The 20,335-nt window shown below is 41.1% G+C and overlaps 1 protein-coding gene across 2 annotated transcripts in view; it reads right to left on the bottom strand.

Moving 5' to 3' along the window:
- Positions 1-20,335, bottom strand: part of Tnpo (transportin 1) — a 96,881-nt gene that overhangs the window by 25,461 nt on the left and 51,085 nt on the right. For both annotated transcript variants that reach the window (XR_011222173.1, XM_069301715.1), the window contains exons 12-18: positions 19,959-20,108; positions 18,923-19,084; positions 16,972-17,079; positions 14,720-14,878; positions 14,297-14,384; positions 3,532-3,630; positions 478-573 (exon numbers count right to left, since the gene is read on the bottom strand). Coding sequence is in view for 1 of the 2 variants with exons in the window: in XM_069301715.1 (XP_069157816.1) it covers positions 478-573; positions 3,532-3,630; positions 14,297-14,384; positions 14,720-14,878; positions 16,972-17,079; positions 18,923-19,084; positions 19,959-20,108 (862 nt within the window). In the remaining variant the exon portion in view is untranslated. The remainder of the gene's footprint in view (positions 1-477; positions 574-3,531; positions 3,631-14,296; positions 14,385-14,719; positions 14,879-16,971; positions 17,080-18,922; positions 19,085-19,958; positions 20,109-20,335) is intronic.

Here is a 20,335-nt window from a genome sequence, read left to right as displayed (position 1 = left end):
TGTTCTACCTTGTCCTCTCCCTGATAATGTTCACAGTATCAGGGATCCCCACCAACTTCATTTAAATACTGAACACACAAATTCAGTCTTACACATAACCCAAACAGAGTAAATAAGGCTATAACTTTACAAGAGACGAGCTGTTGCTTGCACTGTAGATCTAGTAAACAAACTGGGGATCCATGTTACCAAATATATAGACAAATGTGGGTCGTCAAGTACTCTTAAATAATATTTACTGGGTCGGCCAAAACATCTCAAACTTTGAGGATTAAATGGTTACAAAGGGCTCTTTAGAAGATTACGAACCATTTAAATAGTCATACGTGAATATTATAGTTATTAGACGCCTCATTACACTGCATATCAATTCTGACTTTTAGAGGGGGGTGGTGGGGAGCAAACAAAAATATATGTAAACCCGACAGCAACAATAGGGTGTGAACAGTTTGGCATAAAAAGTAAATGAATACATACCTGTATTTTCAAGCAAGGTCTTGGGTGTGTTTGGCTTGTTAATGATGAAGATAAGGTCAGTGAGAACTAGGTTTATGTACACACGCATTTCTGGTCCTGAAATAAAGTAATTAAAGCAGTTGACGAATGAACTCCATTATTAGCAAGAAATCCCATGTAAAAACTAATATTGGCAAAAAAAAAAAATTATATATTAGAATCTGGGGAACCAGATGTACTGTATTTAAAAAGTAATCAAGGCTCCCTATATATGTAAACAATACGAACATACTGGACCTTTGACAACCCGCCGGCATCATGTCCTGTAAATTTAAGCAAATACTGTATATAAATACTGCATCTATAATAAGAAATCTATTATAGAGCTCCCCATTCCGGGGAGGGGGAAGCTGCGCAGATGTGCAGCATGGCTCGTGTGATGATGTGCTTGTTTGTTACTTTTCATTTGGCAAGTTCTGTCCAATCGTTTGTCTATTTTCGTTGTTTTAACCAGAATAGGGGTTTGTTTTGGGACGCTTACCTTTCTGGATGACTTTCCCGGTTGATGGCAGATATAGAATGCTCCAAATCACATGTGCATTTCTATAGGCCATTGTTCCTCGTGCCTCTCTGAGGGGGCCAAGTTCTGGCTCGTGTTCCCTGGTAGGCCTAGAACTCTACCCACATCGACTGATGCCAAAGTTAGTGATATGAATACCAGCCTTGATAGCTCCGGAGAGCCGAAGAGGCTCCCCCCAGAAAAAAAAAAGCGTTGAATGAAATGAAACATCATTTTCTGGGCGAAGCCCCGGAGGCTTCCTGAAGCTATCCAAACTGATGTGCGCTATATTAGTTTGGGATCATCAGTCACAGGAGTTCTTATGCCTACCGGGAACAACGAGCCAGAACCTGGTCCCCTCAGAGGCGCAGGGAGCAATAGTGTAGGAACACTTTACATTTAAAGTATGGCATACTCTGCCATCAACCGGGGTGGGCACCCACTAAGATAGGCGAACAAAAACAAACTAGCCAGTAAAATTGTGACCTACAGCCAGAAAGAGCAAAGAAACTACTGCTAAAAAAAAAGTAACAAAAATCACAAACTAGCAACCTGCCCGCAACTAGTACTCCCGCTCATTACCATATACACCCCCCCCCCCCAAACGAGGGAGGGGACGCCGGCCGCTCACCACCTCGGTTCTAGGCATGATGTAAAACCCAAAAAGTGCCGACCGGAGGGACGGAGGGTGCCAGGGAGCTTTGAGGGGCTTCGCCCAGAAAAATGAAGCTTCATTACATTCAATGCTGGTTTTCTAGGGGAGATCGGTCAGCTCCCTGAAGCTGGCTACCTACAGAGAAGGAAAAGCAGGGACTTACCCAGGAGGCAGCGGCGACGGCCACAACAGATGCCGTAAGGCCATACAAGGCCGGAGAGGGCCTTGGGTGTTCACTAGATATCAGGCGGCCAGAACCCTGTTCGACTTCCAAAACCCCCGTGCCCAAATGTCAAATCAAGAAATATTCCCAAAATACTGCAGCGAGCGCCGCATACTTCTACACAACATGGGCACAAGGGTAGACTGCAGGCAGGCTGGACGTGACAATGCAGGCAACCTGAAACACACGAGCCCGGGAACGGGGAACCAGGAAAACCGGATCCACCCAGAACACGTCCACCGCCACTGAACCTGTGGCCCTCAGATAGAGGTGTCGAGGCATAAAGCCGCCACCCACGATGCACCCCCGGCCGAACCAACCAAGCATCCACCACCACTGGACCCGCTCGCCGTCTCATTCTTCGCCAAAAAAAGGAGACGGCTGCAACCAAACATAATGACCGGTTGTTTAGTTTGGTTGCAGCGAACGAAGCGGCGTATTTATTTTTTGGGTGGTTAAACGACCACCCAGAAAATAAAGTGTTTGCAGAAATGTCACGGAGAAGACCCCAACAATCAAGTGAGCATCTATAATAATTCTTATCTAGAGAAGCTAATTTGTTAATCAATAACAACTTCAATCTGACAACTTATACTGATTAATTTAGGATAAATTTATCAATCATTATCACAGTTATCAACAAGTAATAATATTTACTTGCACAATCTATAAATCAATTGAAATCTTGCTTGATTAATATAACTAGTTATTTTTACATTTACTAAATAAAATCCTAATTACTTTTGGAACAGTATAAGAACTTGGCTAGTGTGTGTGAACAGTTTTTCCAATTTTTTTGAAGCTAGAACAGTAACCAGTAAATTGTTTTACTCATTATTAATGTTGTATTTTTTAGTATTTAATCCAGTACAATGTATATTGATGTGGTTAAATGCCAACAGGTACATGTTTCGTCTATCAATATCCGTGTTTACCCTTAAGAAACGTATCTGAACCTACAGCCCATTATCAAGGCACACAAGAGGATACTGTGGCCGGATATTTAAAACAGCTAAGGATTCTTTTTTTTTTTTTTTTGTAGTTGTAATTTTGCCCTTACCTATTTTTACTCCCACATATTTTAATCAATCCCAGGTATTTATCCCACAGACCATACTGTCATCACTAACAATTAGTATTCCAGTATACCACACACATATTATAGGTTTACGCAATTTAACAAAGGTGCATATGGCACTAACTGTCTGGCTTGCCTGACAAGATCAAGAATGATAAGCATAGGTGAATTGAAAAAGATATGGAATCCAAATCAAAAGTGAACATGCCAGTGCAGCATGGTATATAACTTGCAAATCAAAGGAAACACTGTAGACGAGTTGACAAACACGAGTTGACAGACGAGTTGACAGTGCGAGGAGTAACAGACAAGTCCACGGTAGTGAGGCAACATGACTGGAAAGAAGTTTGTATCCCCAGACTCCCCCACACACATCATGCACGTCCTACTGAACCAATTTGGCCTTAATAATAGTATCTCATCCAGATGTTCTACACGACTTTAGACACGAGTTTAGAAGGCCTGCTGACAATGAGCTTATACTGCCCAATTCCACTACAGGTGAAATTCATGTTCAATATATGTATATTAAGCTAAAATATAATACAGAAGTTTCTTACCTAGTTTCACTGAAATTTCTCCTATAGCCCAGGTTGCGTTGTTGCACACAGATATCAACTCAGGATTCAAGTTCTGGCCAAGAATGCCCATAAACTCAGCTGCAAAGAGAGATGCATCAATGAGGAGCAGAATACCATTAACACGACAACATTGTGAAGCATGACATGCCTCGTTTAGATTTTATATTAAGGATACAGTTGCCACTGCAAAATTAAACATTTATTATTGGGAGGTCAAACAATTTCAAAATACAAACATCTTTACAAAAATACACATGCACTGCACATGACTGTACAGCACTACACAAGATGTTCATTTATAGATCAACATCTCATGCTGTACTGTACATACCAGTTTTTTGGTAAATATATTTTGAAATTCAATATTAAATTTTCCAGATAAATGGCAATTATATCCTACGTATAATTTATACACTATGCATGCCACAGTCATGACTAAAAGATGTAATTCTTATGCTAATGTTAACCAAAATATGCCAGATGCTGGCCGGCCTACTAGTCGTACTGCCCACTCAGTCAAGTGTCGGACTGTCCACTTAGCCCCTGTACTGTAGCCCTTCCATTTAAACCCCACTGTGGATCTACACTGGGCTAAATACACATCTTGAATGTAATGAAATGTTCCTTTATGGCAAGGAGAGCTAAAGGAACCACCGGGGGAAAAAAGCAGTATGTTAGTCTGGCTGAAGTAGTTAAAAAGACTATTAATCTCAGAAACAGAAATGGTCATACAACTTGAGTGGGCCTACTCAAATTGTGATAGGGTGTTTATGATGCAAAAATCATCATATAAAGATTGTACATGGTGCATTACTTGTAGTCACTTTCCTTGTCTTCAGCTATACGTTCAGCACGGAAGCACGAATTATATGCCAATTGTTGGAGGCAAATTACCACGATTTACACGCACTCAACCACTCAATATATTAACCAAAATTATTTATCGTGTGATCTTCAGTTTGACCAATGCATATGATGTGGTGATCATTGGTTAACAGTTTAGTATCAACATTATATATATATATAAACAATCATTGTTGAACCCAAGATGCAGAATGATGAACGTTCTTACCAAACAGTGGTGAGGGTGGTTAGTCTCCTTACCACTCACCATGCCCAACAGTCAGCTAACTACTTTCAGAATTTTCTCTTTTTGTTTCCTTATATCAGAAACAGTACTAGTGCCTATATTAAATTCAACATATTTATCAACAGTCTCCGTGGTGTAGTGGTAAGACACTCGCCTGGCGTTCCGCGAGCGCTATGTCATGGGTTCGTATCCTGGCCGGGGAGGATTTACTGGGCGCAATTCCTTAACTGTAGCCTCTGTTTAACGCAACAGTAAAATGTGTACTTGGATGAAAAAACGATTTTTCGCGGCAGGGGATCGTATTCCAGGGACCTGCCCGAAACGCTACGCGTACTAGTGGCTGTACAAGAATGTAACAACTCTTGTATATATCTAAAAAAAAAAAAAAAAAAAAAAAAAAAAAAAAAAAAAAAAAAAAAAATTCCTTGGCAACACCTGAAGTTGACTGGCCATTTTCACAAAGTTGTACAGTATAACATGTAACTTGTCCTTAATTGTTAGGACAACCTTCTTCCTCTCACCTCCAGAACGATTCACGCTGCTACCAGACATAGTCTTGGCCAAAAATGTTCAAAGTTACTATGAAAATAAAAGTGATTTAAAAAAATATTTCACTAATGGCACGGTACTGTGGTGTAACATGAGGGTCGAGACCACATGGCTTGACCAGGCATGGACGGGTCCAGTCGGGGCAAGGAGGCACATTACGTAGGCCGCCAGCAGGAAAAAAAAAAAACTATTCTTGAAGGAAACTTCAGCCTGTGCTTTTTTATTACATAATTACTAGTATTTCTTTTGATTTTGGCTATGATGAATTGTTCTAAAATTAATGGTAATTCCTGTACTGCAGTGTATAGGCCCCTCCACATCCCCCCTTATTTCCCCAGGTGGTCCCTCCCAACACCACCCACCCACCCCACCCCCTCCTCCACCATGTGTCACGAGCCACAGGCAGATGGGATTAACACGGTACGGCCCGCCCCATGGCTTTCATATCCAGACAATTCAATGATTATTCGGCTGACTCTCCAGATAGTGTAACATCGGCAGCAAGTTAACCGGCTCCGATTTTTTTATCCACCTAAACCAATTTTTATCCGGCTCCCATGGCCATTTTGGCCATATATTGAGAACTTTATCCGGTCACGATTTTGGCCGCATAAGGGCGTTTTCCAGATGTTCGAATCCCGGATAATCGAGTGGTCACAGATGTGTTCATTTGATGTTATTATTCTCACAGAATAGCATATGACCTTCATTTTCATCAAATTAGAATATAGGTTTTCAGTATAGTTTACTGTAAAAAAAATTGTCAATAGGGCACTTGAAATATGCAGCAAATTTAGACCCCAAAAAATTATAACTCCAAATGTATAAAGTTTATGAACACTCCATTCTGAAGGGATTGTAGAACAGACAGCTGAGCACACAATTATGTCAAAATAATGAGAATTGGAAAAATGGAATTTTAGAAGCCACTCAAAGTAGAAACTCTAGTTTCAGAGATAATTGAAGTTGAAGTTATCAACAATGAATAAAGGTAGTTTTAATTCGTTAATTTAATTGTATGTTTTTAATAAACATTGTTTGGCATTCATACTCAAATATGTTAAAAGTTGTAGGTCAATATGTGTTGAACTGAGGTTAAGAAACCCCCCCCCCCCCAAAAAAAATATAGGAATAATTATAATAATTATAATGATTTAGAGGATATATTTAGGGTATACTTTATATAAGTGAAAAAGCCCTAATATGGTCCCTAATCATCAAAACCTAAAGAGAAACGAAAGAGTTTGAAATCAGAGAAAAAAATTCAACCAAAATAAATTAAAAGTCTCAAGTTTTGCGAGTTGTGACTGATATATTTATTGGCCAATTTCATTCTATCTTCACATAGTTAGGGAAACACACACACACACACATTCTCCAGGATGTAAAGGTTACAACAATCAGATAATAATGGAGGAAAAAAAATTAAAATCTTAAAAAAACAAAAACAATTCCCCTAAAAAAAATTAATTTTGGGACATTGATGAAAGTAACATATTAACATTGGACAATATTTATATGATATATAACAAAATAGAGCATATTAACAGTTATTCATTATTATTTGTGTCATTATGTATTACTCAACAATGATATAAAGGCACTAACTGCATATCCTCTTTGTGGACACTTATTACTACTATTGTTCTTCTTTGAGCACAGGACAGGTGCTTGCATCTCTCTTATTGAATAATCCTTCAGTTCCAGTTATTAGGAGCTGTTCTCCTAATCAACAAAACGTTATTTTTTTTTAAATTCGTCTAATATCAATTTCTGAAAATATTTTGATGAAAGTTTCACGACACTGAGGCCAATAAGTTGGAGATTTGTTTAACATTTTCAAGTTTTTACACAATTCAAATATTTTTCGCTACCAGGCCCCCAATATGCACGGTAATATGTGCGGTCCAAGGGTTTAAAGGGTTAATTAGCATCCATGAAACACAAAAAATCTAAGTCAAAAGTCTACCGTGATTTAGCCGTATTGGCCCGGAGAAGATTTTCGGGTGAAATTTGGGAAGGTACTGCAAGGGAATACCTTCGTCCCTTTATTTTCATTGTTTCACTTTCATCGAATAGTGGATAAATTATCAAAGAAACATCCAAGGTCAACACTGAAGTCCTCTGCCACACTCGGCTGTGATAGCAAAACGGGAGGTCTGGGTGTTGAGAAGTCCAGGTCCAGCTCCCCCCCACCCATTTGCCAAGTTTCTATACCTGACCTAACCAGTAAAGATACAAATATTTACATTATTTCCACTTTTCCTTACATTTTGCATCCAAGTTAATCATACTAGGAAAAATTAATTTGAGGATTTTTTTTATTTTATTTGGGCAGATGTGTGCATTTCCATAGTAGTACTTTAGGGGTTAACACTTTCGCACATCCGTGGCGCTCGAGAACGTTACTAATTTTTCTCTCGAGTGCGCGTAAGGGACGCGGTCACGAGTTGCGAGAAAAAATATTTGTATAAAATCCATTTTCTATCCGATCGACTTAAGGACAGTTTCAAAATGCGCTCCATGAAATTCTTGTTCTCCCCAATAAGCCACATGGCATCCCAGCCTACGCAATCACGTGGTCGGCCCATTGTTTTGTTGACACGAGGAGTGCCCGCACCGCTCTCCTCTCGCGCGCCAAACTTGATTGGTTTTACGCATCTAAGGTTGATAATGTCTGGAGTCATAGCAACACTCCTCCCTTTGTTGATTTTACTGCAACCCCCGGCCTGACCATTCCCACACCAATGTCTCCATTACAATTTATACTAATATTTTTTACAAGAGCGTTGATAGAATATCTCACAATCGAAACAAACTTGTATGCCTCACATTATACATTTTGCTTCTGAAACCTCAAGGAATTTGTGGAAACCAGTGATGGTAAAAGAAATGGCCAGATATTTGGAACTCTGACAAAATATGGGGATAATCAAGCTCCCTACCATGAGGATGTACTGGCAAACAAATATGCCCTGGTATGCTCGTTTCTTCAACCTGTTTATGTTGTCGAGACGGTTCCAACATATTGCCCAGTTCTTCCATACGTATAACAACAATGCAGTTCCCGAGAACAATCCGGACAGGTTGATAAAAGTGTGACCAGTGATGGAGTATTTTACAAAGAAATTTGCAGAAGTATATGTTCCAAAGAAAGAATTGAATCTGGATGAAGCTATGATGCCATGGCGTGGCCGACTCTCTTTCAAGGTGTACAATCCCAACAAATATGGTATAAAATTTTACATGTTGGCTGAATCAACATCTGGCTACATATATGATTTTGACGTATATTTGTGGTATTGGAAAAACTTCAGTGGAAACCGCCATGGGGTTGATTCTGCCTCTAGTGAACAAGGGTAATCATCTGTACATGGATAACTACTACAACTCAGTTACCCTGACAGAGAAGTTAAGAGAAGTTGGGGTTTACACATGTGGCACACTTAGACTGCAACGTGGTGCACCGAAGGAACTGCAACAGCAGGCAAAGGGTAAATTTGCACTGGATACCACCCTGTACCGGTGCAAAGTTAACACATTTGTTATACAGTGGTACCTCGGAATGCGAGTGTCCCTGTATGCGAGTTTTTCGGAAGACGAGCAGGATTTCCTCGGAAAATATGTCTCGGAAGGCGAGGGTTACCTCGGAACGCGAGTTTGTTGATACGTGTACAGGCCGACTGGCGCGTGGTGGCATGGCGATCGCGCCTCAGTTTACCAGTGTCTCGTGTCCAGTGACTATCCCACCTGAATTCTTCACAAGGATTTACAGTTTTTTATCGTTTTTTTTTTGCCATTTGAGCATAAAAGTTGTCATTACAGTATATATCTTGCCATGGGTCTCAAGAAAGCCATTGGTAAGGTTCAACCTAAGAAAATAGCTGTGAGTAGAGGCAGTAGAGGATGTCCCTTCTTGATTAAGAAAATGTGTGAAGTATGGGAAGAACTGCAAAGTTTCGTTGAAAAAACTCACCCAGATAAAGCTGTAGCAGGCCGTTGCATTGACCTTTTAAATGATAATGTGATGTCTTACTACAGACAAGTGTTAAAATGTAGGGAAAAACATGTGTCATTAGACAAATTCTTAGTAAAACAAGCAAGTCCTAGTGGTATGCAGGCAAAATGTGCCAGAGTGTGCATACCAGTGAAGTCCTCACTGCCTGATGTGATAATGGAAGGGGACTCCCCTTCCAAACAGTAACTCCTCTCTTCCTCCCACCTCCTCACCATCTTCCATACGCCTACAGCATTCAACAGCAAGGTAAGTAATAACTTGAACATAGTTTTGTAGGTTTATTTAGATGAATTAGGTATAAAAATTTAGTTTGATGTGGGGTTTTTGGGGTAGTCAGGAATGGATTAATTCATTTCCCTTTATTTCTTATGGGGAAATTAGCTTTGGAATGCGAGTTTTCGGAATACAAGGCGTCTCCAGGAACCAATTAAACTCTTAAACTGAGGTATGCCTGTACTATGGAAAGACAAGCGCATTGTCTCACTCATCACCAACTTGCACAATGCAGACACTAATGAAGTGCAGCGAAGGAAATGCATTCAGAAACGTGGCGGAACAACTGGACTCGAACTGGTAACAGCGAACAAACCGAAACCCATATGTGATTATAATCGGTTCATGAAAGGTGTTTATCACTTCGATCAAATGATCAAGTATTACGAGTTCGCAAGAAAAACTCACAAATAGACGAAGATGATCACCTTTTACTTTATGCAAATGGCTTTGCATAATGCATTCGCTTTGTATAGGAACCACACAACTGATAGCAAGAAGTTCACATTGCTAGAGTTTCACGAGGTGGCAATTTCGTCCCTACTGAAGTGGAACGCTGAGGAATGGCCTGCAACTACAACAACTACAACCATACCACATGCTCCAGACATAGATGCTAACGCTGGTCATCCTGCTGATGCCGCCGTGTCAACACCCAGATCATCTGGTGTGAGGCGGCCTCTTTTCAGATCAACACCTCAAGGCCACGCGTCCTCACCAACTTCACAACACGAGATGTCTGGCAAGGACCCCTTGACCCGACGGTACTGACAGAAGACGCGGACACAAGTCGTCCTGTTCCTCGTAAAAGAAACCGACGTATTGTGGATCCTGAATATCGTCTCAACTACAAGTTGACACACGAAATTATCAAGCTGCCAAAACGTCTAAAGTGCGGTGTTTGCTCCAAGTCTGGCATAAGGAAGGACACTAGCTACGGATGTAAAACGTGTGATGTGGAACTGTGCGTTGTACCTTGCTACACTAGATACCAGCGGAAAAATGTATTTTGGGTAGACAAGAAGTAACCACCTGCAACAGCTTCACTCCACCTACGAAACATCTGTTGAGCAACTTCAGGATAGTTGACCTGAAGGAGGTGGAGTGAAGAAAAAATGCTCAACTTATTATTCTACCATCAGCATCGCCTTGGTAAGTACACATTTTGAATAATTTTTCATCAATAAGATATATTTTATACGTTTTGTAGACCATTACTTTGCGATTTTTTTTCATACCAGAATGGACAATATATCACATAATATTCTATGAGTAAACAAGAAACTTCAGGAAGTATTTTTTGGGTGTTGTTTTGGGTTATGACCAATAAGGTCATAAGGATGACCTTATTGTTTGAAGAACATAATGGTCATAATATTGGTGAAGCTAGGCACAATAAGGACCTAACAAAGGCCAGATGCAAGTGATACAACACCTATGAGGACGATACAGCGAGCGTATCCAGTTGTAGCTCTGAGCGTCACCCTTGCAATCCTATGCTATCTCCAATTTATTTAGATGATACATAAATGAATCGTTTTCTGCGTTCAGTGATGATGCATCTGATACAAGTAGCATAGATGAACAGTGTTAGCGGCTTCCATGGTGGTGTTTTCCATAGATATTTTCAAGAATACCTGAATCTCTTCCCGACTGATGGACACTCTTTGAGGCAAGCTGAATCTCTTCCTGTGTGGGACCATACAAAGCGATCTTTTCAAGACTACCTTACAAATTGATCTTTTCTTATAATCTTTTCAATACTACCTTATGCTTTACAAGCTTGGCTACATACAACCTACAAGTACTAAAGCCAAGGGTGTACGTGAGTGCGTTATTTGCAAACACACTGAATGAAGAAACAGGAAGCAAAAATTTATCTGTACCTGGTGCACTGAGAGCGAAGTTGCGCTGTGTACCATGGGCTACTTCGTTGATTATTACTCACTTCCGAAGTACTGAGTGTGTAATACAGTGTGTTACTGTGTAGTGTGTGAAACGGTACATATTGTAGTTTAAGTGAATTTTTAACAGGTAATATTGCAACAATAAACATTTATTGTGGACACATTACTGACATGTATCACAGTTCCATAGAACATTATGAACGTTCTACTGTATACATATTGTAAAGGACACAAATGTGCATCATATACGATAAAAAAACAAATAAAACCGCATTGGAAATACATAAAACAAATAATTGAAAATATATTTGTGGCAACACCCGGTGCTTGAATGGCCCGTGCGACCATGTCTGGGCGATTCACGCATAGGCAACCCGGCCCTAATGACGTCACAGTGCACCTTGTCCACGTCCCCACAGCAAAGTAAGTAGAATTTAGTATTTATTTTTACATAGACATGTTCAGGGAAGGGAATTTATCATTTTTACGAAGAAAAAATCATTTTGGGGGGAATACCATTTCATGCGCAATGGAGGAATTTCACAATAAACTCGGTGCAGCAACGGTGGTTAATATAATTTGGGAAGATTAAAATCTCAAACAATATTTCTGTGATGGACTCTGCATACACACACAACACCCACTTAATTATGGTTGCATGGGTAATGCATACCTGGAGGTTTCGCGAGTTCTTGTACTCCGAGGACAGCCTGCGGCCAGGCTCGACATTTGTATTGGAAGTCCAGGTATGAATGTTCTACCCACCATATCGCCTTAATATTTGCTCATAGATACATTCACATCATTTAGAGTTCATTGTGCAGAAAATACATTATTGGTACAGGATTGTCTTTACATGCAAATTCAATAATGGTTGCTAAATAATATTTCTGTTATTTAATTGCGTACAAATTGGCAAGTACACGGAACACCCGGAGTATACTCGAGTGGGTTTGGGAGTAGTTTCACTCCCAAAGCCCCGCCTACAGCCACACTTGCTTTGTGATAACTCGCCAATCATGCAGGTGTACTACAACATGGCTTTGATATTCCGGTAAAAACAAAACTGTAGGGTCGAGCCCGTGCCGCTGCCTTATGCACCAGATACTCCGACGGAAGATAAGGATGTCTGTCCCAACAGCAGCACACATTATTATTGGCAAACACAGCCCAGTCCAGGCCGTGTCATTTGTCCATCTAAACATAACCCGAGCCAGTCCATACACCCAGATATTTAAATGTGAATATTAATGTAAGCCAATAAGGTTCCTTTTTTTTTTTAACCATTTAAATTTGAAATTTGGTTGCTAACGGTATCAGACATTTAGTGAATTAGTTTAGCTGAAATTTTGAGAACCAGCTTTATATACCATAGTAAATTAAGCGCTACATTTCACCCTAGTTTTACAACCTTTCATGTAACATGCCCATTCTTCAACAAATTTAAAACCTTTTCATATTCTTGTGAGCGGCTGACAGCCGAGTGGACAGCACTTCGGATTCGTAGCCCTGTGGTTTCGGGTTCCAATCCCCGGTGGAGGCGGAGACAAATGGGCAAAATGTTTCTTTCACCCTGATGCCCCTGTTACCTAGCAGTAAATAGGTACCGGGAAGTTAGACAGCTGCTACGGGCTGCTGCTTCCTGGGGTGTGTGTAACAAAAGGGAGGCCTAGTCGAGGACCGGGCCGCGGGGACGCTATGCCCCGAAATCATCTCAAGATAACCTCAAGACAAGATATACTAACAATAACAATGCAAAAAGTAAGTGTGTGTGGTTACATAACCTATGCCTTCATTAGAGCATCAATTTTGAAGGACCAAGTTTATGTCATTCTTTTCCTCTTATTGTATTTGAAACATAATTCATGCTTTGTGTTCCAAGATAAATCACATCTGTACATGACACTTGTAGAAAGTAAACGTCTGATGTTACACCCAAGACGTGCACTCAGAGCTACGAGGGGCGAGACAAAACATTAGGGCCCTTTACCCAACCTTGCCCGACCTGAGCTCGCCCTTGCCCGACCTGAGCTTGCCCTTGCCCGGCCTGAGCTTGCCCTTGCCCGACCTGAGCTTGCCCTTGCCCGACCTGAGCTTGCCCTTGCCCAGCCTGAGCTTGCCCTTGCCCAGCCTGAGCTTGCCCTTGCCCGACCTGAGCTTGCCCTTGCCCGACCTGAGCTTGCCCTTGCCCGACCTGAGCTTGCCCTTGCCCGACCTGAGCTTGCCCTTGCCCGACCTGAGCTTGCCCTTGCCCGACCTGAGCTTGCCCTTGCCCGACCTGAGCTTGCCCTTGCCCGACCTGAGCTTGCCCTTGCCCGACCTCCCAGGCAATTGCATGCAACAAACATGCCTTCAGTGTAGCTTTGTGCAATGTTGACTGCTTCAGAGATCATTACATTCTTTACAAGTCTTTAAAAGGGTAGGTAGGTGCTAACCATGTAAATACCAGCAAGTACATAATAAAAGGGGTGGAGAAAATATTTAAAGTTTAGGTTTATTTTAATACAGTACTTCATATACATCTCGGCTGCACTGGGGGAAGGGGGGTCTTGATCCGATCCAACGACTGTATGAGCTGGGAAGGGTGTTTCAACATATCTAATACTTTACACATGCATCCCTGTTGCACCGGGGGCTGGTAATCCTATCCAGCGAGAGCCTCACTAATGTTGTCATAAATGAACTTCCGAATGGGAGAGCTCAGACAACACTACAAATACAGGCCTATCAAGAAAGCCTAACTACATCATAAAGTCAAGCACTAAACTAAAAAAAAAGGTAAACAAGCAATACTTCATATAACAGTTATTCGTGTTTGCTGCTTTTAGCTACATCAACGCTATAACGAAATTCACAAAATATTGCGTAAAAATGGAGAACAAAACCAAAACACTTTAATCTACTTACATATACAAGGAGCCACATACTGGAAACATGCTTTGGTCAGGTCACCCAGTAGTGCAAAGGAGCTTTGTCTAACTTCTGGCATGGGGTCCTGTTAGAAATTGTCATGGGGTTAGATTTAAAGGATTTGGGATTTATTAATCTAATATTAAATAAAACCGTAACTTTACACTGTACATCAAAATTTAGGGAAGGTTTCATATCTAATTACAATCACAGTAGGTATTAGTAGTTAACTAGCCAAAATAAACCTACAAGAAAAAAAGGCCATAACTATTAAAGCAAAACAAAATGTATATCATCGTACTGTAATACAAACTAGCTAAGTCACACCTATTAGACCCACAATAGCCTAAGCTCAAACTGTCTTGGTGACAGAAGATACCCATGCACACTACACACACACACACACACACACTGTTTTACCTGCATAGCCTGGTACAGCAGCGACATAATATTAGACTGTTGGACCAGTTGGCCCACGTGGCCATTCAGTCCCTCCGCTAACCCAGACAAGAGGTCTAGCGACACGATCATGAAATCCTTGTCTGCCGCTTCAAACTGCCCCGGGTTTGCAGAATGAGCCTGAAAAAGATGGAAATAAAATGCCTACCAAAACAAATTCTCAACATTAGCCTCTACAATATATGATACTGCTGCTAAGGTTATTCAACCATTCATGTTTTTATCTAGGGCTGTGAGGGTGAGCGCGAACCTACAACCCCATAGAAATCTGCTTGTACGACTTTCACAAATCAGTGGTGGTCCAGTGGTAGAGTGCGCGACTGGCAATGCCGGTGTCGTAAGTTTGCATTACCTCACAGCCCTGGTGGATTTTCTCATCGATATATATCACGTTAGTGTGATTTTTGTGGTTTACTAATGGTAATGTGGCCTATCGGGCTATGAAGACAGCCTCAATCACCACACAATTACCAGGGGTGCTTGACCCCAAAGCCAGGCTGCAAGACGAACTCTCCAGAAGACGTGTTAAACAAATCAAATGCTTATGTGTTGCATTTGAGAATTGTGCTATTTTTTTTTAATTAGGCTATCTTTTAATTTTGTTTTCATCACACTGTGATTTGAAATAAATATGGAGGAGTTTGGAAACATTTTAACATTAACTTTATGTGAACATTAATAAAAACAAAAATATATCCTTAGCAATTGCACTATGAAGTTTTTGCCAAAAACAAGTGCACAGTGCAGTGGTTAAGCGGTGCTGTCACCCCCCTCCTGGCTGCACAGCGGTGCTGTCGCCCCCCCCCCTGGCTGTATAGCGGTGCTGTCACCCCCCCCCCCCGGGCTGCACAGCGGTGCCGTCGCCCCCCCCACCCCGGGCTGCACAGTGGTGCTGTCGCCCCCCCCCCCCCCTGGCTGTATAGTAGAGCTGTGTGCTGCTGCTGTATGCACCACCCTTGGTAGCTCTCTCGGTACCAACGCTCTCACTGCCAGGAGTGACATGATTTTTTTTTTCCAGATTGAGTCTGTTTACTGAAACCCTGAAGAACAGGATGTTCTCTGTACACCCCCCCCCCCTCGCCTTCCCCCGTAGGGAGTTTTAAATCTTAAGCTAAATGCCAGAACAACCCTGGCCGATGTGTGCACCATCGATGCAACAACCTTCCATTATTTTCTAATAGATGGTATTTGCGTAGAACGGAAACTTTCTACCATCTGGAGGGTGAAGAAACACTGATCAATTAGTCTATTAAAGAGATTATTATTTGAGATGCTAGCTATTATAAAGATTATTCATTGTATATAAGGGACTCACTAGAAAAATCACATTCCTCTAGTGATAATACCCACACGGGACTTGTAAATTATGTAGTCTCCGTACAGTTTAACAGTCTCCGTGGCGTAGTGGTAAGACACTCGCCTGGCGTCCTACGAGCGCTTTGTCCTGGGTTCGTATCCTGGCCGGGAAAGATTTACTGGGTGCAAATCCTTAACTGTAGCCTCTGTTTAACCCAACAGTAAAATGGGTACCTGGTTGTTAAAACGACTCTTCGCGGGGGTCGTATTCCGAGGAACATAGGATTAAGGACTTGCCCAAAACGCTACGCTTACTAGTGGCTGTACAAGAATGTAACAACTCTTGTATATATAAATAAAATAAATGTACTTCACTTCTGACAGATTTAAAAACCAAGTCACAAGGCCCCTCCCCCAAAAAAATTGAACCTAAGCCAGCCACAAAGACACCATTTTTGTCTTAATGTAACATATGGAGATGACCATTACATTCCTCCTACATCTTCCACAAAAATTTTGCAAGTTTTGTGCCTTCCAAAATCCAAATTACATTATAATCAATTTCTGAAACAATGTTCTTTCCTGGCTATTTACCATCAAATTTTTAAAATGCCTTATGTCACACTCAAAATAACGGTAAAATATGACAAACTAGAATGTTTCAGGAGTACGAAAAATATAAAAGGTTAGAAAGACAGCCCATAAATATTTAATCACATTCCACTAGTCACTAATAGGAAAGCTCTACCAAATTAATACCCAAAGGCTTTCACTAGTTATAATATAGATGAACAAAAGACTAAAAATAAAGGAAAACTTCAAAGCCTCTTAACATTAGAAAACTTAGTAGGCAACTAAGAAATAAAAAAAAATGCCCCAGATGGCACATTACACTAACAAAAATAAACTGAGCTTACCACAGTCTGGTTCAAGGTCTGCTCCACCAGGGACACACATCGCTGGTAAACAGGACCACAATATGGCAAGAATCCTGACTGGAGAGCTGTTGCAACACTCGACAAGCACTGAAATTTTAGCAAATAAGTATTTAACTATAATGTGGTGCTATAATGCACCACATGTATATGTCTATTAGCAGCGCTATCAAACAATATATTTTGAACTACTAATTACTACAAAAACAATACATGTTTTCCAGTAAAAAAGTGAAATTCTATACAACTTATTTCACTGCATCCTGTAAGCCTTAAACTGCAACAAAGTTCTGCAAAGTACCCCAACATTAGGTTTAACAAAATATATAATACTGAGAGATTTCAATGCAAAATTCACTAAAACAAATGAAGGAGGATCATTTGCGACCTCCTCCGATCCCTCTCAACACAACACTTACCACTGCCTCCCATGCTTATTTACAAATCTATTTCCTGATAATGTACCACCATTTAAAATCAATATCTGAATATTCAGCTAGATCAATTTTTTCCAAAGACTGGCAGGTCCTCTTCTGGGCTACCTACTAACTGTGGGGGGCCTGACGGCCAAGTGGACAGCGCTTCGGATTCGTAGACCCGAGGTTCCGGGTTCGATCCTCGGTGGACGTGGAAACAAATATTCCGTTTCTTTCACCCTGATTCTCCTGTTCACCTAGTAGTAAATAGGTACCTGGTAGTTAAACAGCTGCTACGGGCTGCTTCCTGGAGATGTGCAACAAAAAAGGAAACCTGGTCAAGGACTGGGCCGCGGGGACGCTAAGCCCCGAAATCATCTCAAGATAACCTCAAGATCTCAAGAAGGGGTTATGGAAGCCCCAACAATAAACGTATTTCTGAGAGAGCCAGCAAACAAGTGCACAAAGTCCAGAGAACCAGGTCACAGAACCTATCAGCTCGGGGCACACATCACGAAATGCCAGAGTAAACTACCTAAAAGCACCCGAAAACCACATAACCGCAAATGACAACACAGCTAAGAAGCCATGAAAAACCATTCATAGACACCACGGGACATGAAAGTATAGACTGGCAAAAATGCTCAAGATTAGTACCAGAATCGAGAGGTTATAAGAGCAGGTCGAGAGACCTCCTGGTGGACCAAACTCTCACAAGCGAAGCCTGGCCTTGGGCCAGGCTTGGGGAGTATAAGAACTCCCAGAACCCAATACCCCATCAACCAGGTAACGACCTCTGCTGCTGGTCTCTGGTGATGACCTGAATTAAGACTAATTATCTAACTCAATTCATCACCCAATCAATTAGGTAAGGAGACTAATGACTGTCTATATATCAAAATTTGTCCCTCCCACCATGAGGCATGGTCAGACCAGGCACTGGGGTCATAGAGCCCATAGAACCAGCACAAGGTACGCGAGGTCACGTGAGCCTACCAAACTCACTCGGGCCTGCTGGTCAAATTGGCTCCTGGCTCAGGGACCATTACAAGGTCAAAAAAATATTGATTTAAATGAAAAAAAAAGTTGTTACAAAAAAGACTACAATTATAAAAATAGTTTTGAATATTTACACCCTGACAAAAATCGGCAATGTGAAAGTTGCCGCTAAAGTACTCTGCAATTCAGAAGGACTTCAGACACAGGTCAACACCAAGGTACATCTTATCTTGAGGTTATCTTGAGATAATTTCGGGGCTTAGTGTCCCAGCGGCCCGGTCCCCGACCAGCCCTGCACCTCCAGGAAGCAGCCCGTGACAGCTGACTAACTCCCAGGTACCTATTTACTGCTAGGTAACAAAAGCATCAGGGTGAAAGAAACTCTGCCCATTGTTTCTCGCCGGCACCCGGGATCGAACCTGAGACCACAAGATCACGCATCCAGTGTTCTGTCCGCTCAGCCACCGGCTCCCAATACATGGGTATAGAACAAAAATATCTTGCTAAAATAACATTACCTCTAAGAGAGGAAATAGATCCTTATCTTCATCTTTGAGCACATTCCATTTCTCAATCAAAGGGGGCATCAGCATCTGAATATACTCTTCTTTATTCAAGTAGTTGCCAACGGAGTCTGCTAGAGTGCCAATGGCATCATACAGTATGAGAAGATTTTTGGCCTGAAAAACAAATTGATATGTAACAAAATATATATATTTCTACACAAGTATAATTTTCTACAATTACCAGTACCAGGCATTACATAATAATACAGCTAGATTTACACAAAATTGTATTACAGTACAGTAAAAAAAGGGTTCAAACTGGCTACTCTTTATGGCTAATTCATTATTAAGAACATTATATACCAGTATTTTATCAGGAATTCATGAGCGTCAGACCATATATTGACAGAAGCTAAGCCTATATAACCTGACTACTCTACTGTACGTTCTTCACAGCTACCAGTGCAAGTGATCTCAAGACAACTCGAAACCCATTGCAATTAGCAAATAGAAAAATTACACACGCGCACATACACAAATACTGTGTAAAGCACACTCGCCTATGGGTGAAAACATCACCTCATATCACACAAGACAAGCAAACACTTTCAAAATTTTGGCGTTAAAAGAATAGTGTCGTACAAATTTTGACCTGACCAAACCCCACACAAGTTCAGAGCTAGCTATGTACTTAAATAATAGTGTACAAATTTGAGTCCTTCACACAACTGAGAAGCAGGACCAAAGAGCCAAAGCTCAACCCCTGCAAGCATAACTTGGTGAATACTTTGATTTCTTTACTCAGACTTAACACTTCTCCACATTCATCTATCACATGCCACAGCTCTAAATGCTATGCGTAACAGTGGCTGTACAAGAATGTAACAACTCTTGTATATAAAAATAAATAAATAAATAAATAAAATCATCTTTTGGATAATACATCTATCTATCTGGCTGGTCCCAAGTCTCAAGTTTTACTCAAGTCATCTTTATTACCTCCACGTCCCTTGCTCGCAGCATTTTTAACTCGATACTAATTTCTTACCTGATATTTCTTAAAAGCAAAGACTAAAGTTTTGAGGATATCAGCAAGGTAAGGAACCAATTCTGTGCACGCTTCTTCTTCAAGTGTGGCAAAGGCGGAGCATGCAGCTTCCTGCACGCGCTTGTTGCTGTCCAAAACACACTTTAGCAGCTGCAAAAACAATAATGTACTATATTAATAATTGGAAGACTACGCACTCGACACCAAAAACACACACACACACACACACACACACACACACACACACACACACACACACACACACACACACACACACACACACACACACACACACACACACACTACAAACTCATGGGCTCGAGAAAGGGTGTGGAAACAATATTCCACTCTTTGGAATAATACATTTACTTCTCTAT

This window comes from Procambarus clarkii, chromosome 46 (assembly GCF_040958095.1).
Source record: "Procambarus clarkii isolate CNS0578487 chromosome 46, FALCON_Pclarkii_2.0, whole genome shotgun sequence".
In the NCBI taxonomy this organism is placed as follows: Eukaryota; Metazoa; Arthropoda; class Malacostraca; order Decapoda; family Cambaridae; genus Procambarus; species Procambarus clarkii.
This window is presented reverse-complemented; position numbering and strand designations above follow the sequence as displayed.